The 5,437-nt window shown below is 41.1% G+C and overlaps 1 protein-coding gene across 1 annotated transcript in view; it reads right to left on the reverse strand.

The window, feature by feature from the left end:
• The window catches only part of SPIN1 (spindlin 1), a 17,454-nt gene extending 14,473 nt beyond the window's left edge, over positions 1–2,981 (reverse strand). The window contains exon 1 of the mRNA XM_015823012.1: positions 2,876–2,981. Coding sequence (XP_015678498.1) covers positions 2,876–2,927 — 52 coding nt within the window. The 5' untranslated portion in view covers positions 2,928–2,981. The remainder of the gene's footprint in view (positions 1–2,875) is intronic.
• Positions 2,982–5,437: the final 2,456 nt, after the last annotated feature.

A 5,437-nucleotide genomic window follows, 5' to 3' on the forward strand; every position in this document is an offset into this window, starting at 1 on the left:
AAACAGGCGGGAGGCAGCAAACAGCTGCGACCGACGAAGTCGCCTGCCACCGGAAGTCCTCGGACTTTATTTTATTTTAAAGGCAAGCAATTAATCTTTTTCTGTTTAAATCTACATGACTTAGGATCCTGTGAAGTTATTTTTGTTAAGGTCTTCATTAACTTTCCAATTTATCATTTTAACTCCCCTCTTCTTTGATATTATTCTTGTCGGAGATCTCAAGGACATATGTTAAATCAGAATGTGAAAGTGATAAGCTACTTGTCTCCCCCTTCAAAGTGGACATGTTTTCTCAAGAGTGATTCAAATTATGATGTAGGATGGTAAAATTATTTTCATTATCAACTAAAACTTTTCCATACTTGCTACATTCACTCTCTGTTGTCAATATTGCATAACAGTCATCCTGCAAATTGTTTTCTTTCCTTATAAACTTAAAACATGTTCATACATATATTCCAATTATTTCTTTTTCCTACGATAAAGTAGCAATTGCAACATTGCAGTATAATCCAGGTTTTCTTTTGGTGATCACTTTACTTGACTGATAATGAAGTTACTCATCAAAAAAATGAATCAATTTAATCTTTATTAGGTAGCCCCTCCATCGAGTTTTTCAATACACAATCCAATGGGGCTTCATTCCTTTTTTTACTCTGGCAAAACCCATGCCATTGTCTATAGTCCTGACCTTTCCTTTGGTTCAGAAAGGCTTTCCTTCACCCCCTTTCCTTTGGGACTCAGTGGGTTGCTTCCTGAGGCTTCCCTTGTCCAGAACCTGAGTCTTTTCGAATCTCAGGTAGACTTATATGGGGAAACTGAAAACAGCACTTAACCTTTCCATGATCTGGACTGTCGAGTTGTCCCAGAGCGTTGGTCTCGCTTCTTCTTCAGTTACTTATTCTTTGGGCCCCTCATTGTTGAGTTTGGAGCAATCTGAGTTCCTTGTGTGGCCCCTTGGGAAAATTTTTGCCCAACCCTGATCTATGGTAATTGTTATCTGTGGTTAACATTACCAATTTTGGCTGGCAAGTTTTTATCTGATCTGTTGTTAAAGCATGCTTCTCTGTTTGTCAGACTCAGATTGCTAAATCTTAACAGATATAGGTAATTCCATATGGAGTAACCTGTAACATGACTCTGACTAAAGATGGTTCATTAGCTGGAAGTAAGGTACTAGCCTTCAGACACACTCTTTGAGTTATTCTATTTAAGGTACCTTGGTTCAAAAATAGTTGCCCTATGAGGCACCTTGTTTTGCCCAGTTAAAGTTTACAGACCTGAGAATTTTAGTAACACACACACACACACACCTTACCTATATATGTCACAAAATCCAGCACCATTCCTGGTCCTACATTTTAAACCTATTGCAGGACAACACTCTGCAATAACCACATATTTATATGCAGTATATTACACACACACACTGCACAGATCCTATAAGCAAAGTCTGCCTGAAATGATTTAAGGCAGGGCTTTTCAACCAGTGGTACGGGTACCACCTGTGGTACATTGGCACCTGGCAGGTGGTACGCGACCATCCTAGAAAAGTGGTAGCGGGGGAGGGGAATGAGCTGAACCGGTGGCAGCACCGCACAAGCCTGAGCGAGAGACGGCTGGAGCTGCAGGGCTGTCAGGGCTCAGCAGAAGCGCCAGGATCAGTGCCAGTGTCCAGCTGGAGCTCGGCGCTGATCCTGGTGCTTCTGTTGAGCCCAGAAGCGCCGATCAGCTGGAATGTTGCAACATCTCCAGGGTCTTGTGATTTACTTTCAGATGCTTGGCAACTGATTCATATTTATGACGGTCACAGTGTCCCAGGGTCATGTGAAGTGACCAAAAGCTGCTTCAACCACCCAGCAGACGGGGAGGGGGGATAAAAACCAAACACCCCCCACCCCACCCCCGCTGCCAATCCTCAACAGAAATGCTCACAACAATGAAAACCTCGGACAGGAGGAAGAGCGCCACCGGGCGGGCAGGCAGGTGTCTTGCTCAGCTGTGGCTTGGGGGGCACTTTTTTCAGTGCCATTGTAACTTCGAACAGTCACTAAGCGAACTGTTGTAAGTTGAGGACTACCTGTACTTCATCACATTTTTCCTTTTTTTGGGGGGGGGGGGTCATCAAGTTTTTGACACCTTGCTAGGCGACTGGTGGTACTCGGATGTTGCCATATCCTAAAAGTGGTACAACGGGTGAAAAGGTTGAAAAGCCCTGATTTAAGGGATGATATAAATAGCAAAACACAATTTGTCAAATTATATCAATATGAGGACAGCAGAAAAAACTACAACTAAATCCTCTGTATATGCAAACATTCTTAACTGTGCATGAGGTGGAAGAATGAGTTGCAATTGTACACTTGGCCTCCCTCCTTCAGCATGCTTAATTCATGTTGCATACAGAGACTGTAACCAAACTTGCCTAAATATTTTTGCACCTCCTTTTTGATTAAAAAGAACCAAAGCCTTATCAGGACAAAGCAAATTTAGGTGGACACCTGCACATGCAAGATAATATTCGAAGAAGAAAAGAGTAAGGACAATTAACGATCAGTTTTAAACTGATTAGAATTTTCGAAGAGACTTCCTGAGAAACTGATCTAGATCTCCTGTTTAGTAGCCAACAGTTCTAAAGAACAGCAGGAACATCACCTACCCTCTTACGTCCCTCTTGCCATGTTGAGCACTCCAGTATGAATGTGCCAGTCTACATTTGCAGTGGATGTCTAGTGTGACAAACGCAAGAAACTAGCAGAACTCTCAGGTACAGGCATCTGGCCTCCAACACCTAGAAGCACCACAATGCAAGATATGGATCTGCAGCCATCAATGTTTGCTACCCACTGATGGGATGTAGGATGGTATTACCTACCTGCATCAGCTCTGGATCGCTGACCTGGTGCCTTTCCAAATGGGGTCTTCATTCATCAGTATTTAAGTGAGCAGCAAAGCTGCTAAACTAGGGTGAAAATCCAGTTCTGTGTGGAGCTGCAAAATTTCTCTGTCTTGGAATAATAATACCAAACTCCAAAATGGAATTATTTTCCCTTGATGATCTTCAATTACAATATTCTGCAAATGAGAAAAATAATTAGTAAAAAATCTATAGAATAATGGTAAGAGAGTCTGTGCATCTAATTGGGCCAATGAAAGGCATAGATATCCACACCAAGTCACAATGATAAAAAACAATATGCACATGCATTATGATGCCTGATAGAGACATAAGTTGCAAAGTTTGTGTTGTGACATTATGACACATTACATGGCTTCCTTGCTTGTTCCTTTCCTCAGATTCCACTGATGAAGGACCTTTAGACACAACAACCTCTTTCCTACATCGTGTTGTGGAATCACTAAGGACAGTTATTTGTAGTACAGTAAGGTTGTCATAATTGTTATTTTTCTTTGGATTGAACAAAGTTAACAGTTCTCACTAATCTGACTGGGGAAAACCCCCAGATTTCTTATTTTTCTTAAAGTTTAGACCAGCAAAAATGTAATTTCTTTATTCCCATCGCCTTGCTCAGTACCTCCTCCACACCTAATATTTTCAAAACCAGGTAATTCTTAAAATTCAGGCAGTCAAGTTTTCTTTAATTTGGACGGAAAGAGAACAGAGATTATCCAAAAGGATTTGTTACTCATCTATGATGAGGGGTTCTTGGAGTGACAATCTATGAATCCAAACACACAGATCATGTGGCTGTGCACAGTTCATAAAATATATTTTATAGCTTATAGCTGTAGTTTTCAACGTTTTCTTCATTACAGACCCCCTTTAAATACCTTTTGTGGCCAAAGACCATGGCCACGGATCACCAAGATTTAACTAAAGATTTAAATCATAACATGTCTTCAAGACTTCTGAAGGGTCAGATGAAAGAATATATGTGCAGATGAGGCCCTGGGGATCAGAAAAAGGGTCATATGTGGAGATAGGACCCAGGTGTGGGTGTGATGGACATGAGAGTGGAGAAGATGAATTGTGAGAAAAACATTTACTCTTAAGACAATTAAACAACTTTTTCTTTCTGCTCACTACGCATACAAGCTTGCTAACAGTTGATAGCATTGCGGGGAGGGGGGGCTGCAGGGGCAATGAAGCGAGAGATTTACCTGTCAGAAACCACTTAGGATGTTGGGTACATGAATAGCTCACTTACAAGAAAACTCAAAACCACATAGTTGACACAGGAAACTAGAAGCTTTGCAAGATACCCATGACCCGAGGTGAGCAATAGGTGGCGTGACATTTAACTATTTTGCATAGCAAGCGAGAAAGCTTTAGGGCAGGGGTAGGCAACCTTGGCTCTTTTATGACTCGTGGACTGAGCATAGCTGGCTCAGAAATTCTGGGAGTTGAAGTCCACGAGTCATAAAAGAGCCAAGGTTGCCTACCCCTGCTTTAGGGGGTTGCAATCCAGGTAACCAATCAATATTATATGTTATGCGTGTATTATTGAGGGGAGGGCAAAGGGGTGTATGTGAATTATCTTTGATTATAAAAACTGCTATAAAACTGTAATTAGGGCCTTGGTAGCTTTCAAAGCCGGGGCCACGTATATCTTGGTACCAAAATAAAAGTCCTTTTGTTTCACGCCTTGTGTTTGGTAGTCAATTGGCTTTGACACCAAGCTAATTTCTTTTTTCAGTTTTGAGGAACTGGGAAACCACGGTAGGCAATATAATAGCCCAATCCAAGTAGAATGCAGCATCAGATATAAGGAGGAAAAGTTTGGACAAACAACAGTCTTACTCCATGAAATTAAAAGAAGGATCGTATCTATGCAAGGCACATAATGCTCTCAGTTGGTGAGTTGATGTCACAATGCCATCTTTTATTATGGCAATTGACTTGGGAGTCAATCTGAAGGGCTTTGACCACATATAGATAAGGCTTGAAAGATTTGATAACATGAAAAGGAAGAGGAAACCTTCCAGCAGAATGATGGAAATAGACAAGCTAGAACTCGTGAAGCACTTTATTACTTATTGGAAAAAAGTTAGTACTGTCTGCTGGAGGGTGGAAGGAAGAAATGGTTACGAGGTATATTCTTATGAGAGGAGCCGTGTTATGAGTGAAGTACACACCCAAAATTGGTGAATCTGGCTTTGTAAAGAGTCAGTGCTCCTTATGTATGAAGTCCTCAAAGGATTTACATTTAGCTACATATCATCATTAAGAAAACCTGCTTAGGTGACTGTTAAGAGTAGTAACTGACCTTGATAGCACAGAATCAATCAATATGTAAGAAACTCCTTGAGGACAGATGAGAAAGCATGAGGAACTTCTTTAGGTTAAATTTTGAGGTGATGAGCAACTCAATCCACCCTGCCAAATGGGAAGTTAAGATCCAGATGATCCATTTGCTCTTAATGGGTAGAAAATGGTTTGGAAAATAAGTAAAATGCAACAGAGGAGCAAATCATG

Source organism: Protobothrops mucrosquamatus, unplaced genomic scaffold, assembly GCF_001527695.2.
Source record: "Protobothrops mucrosquamatus isolate PMUCROS unplaced genomic scaffold, P.Mucros_1.0 scaffold1740, whole genome shotgun sequence".
In the NCBI taxonomy this organism is placed as follows: Eukaryota; Metazoa; Chordata; class Lepidosauria; order Squamata; family Viperidae; genus Protobothrops; species Protobothrops mucrosquamatus.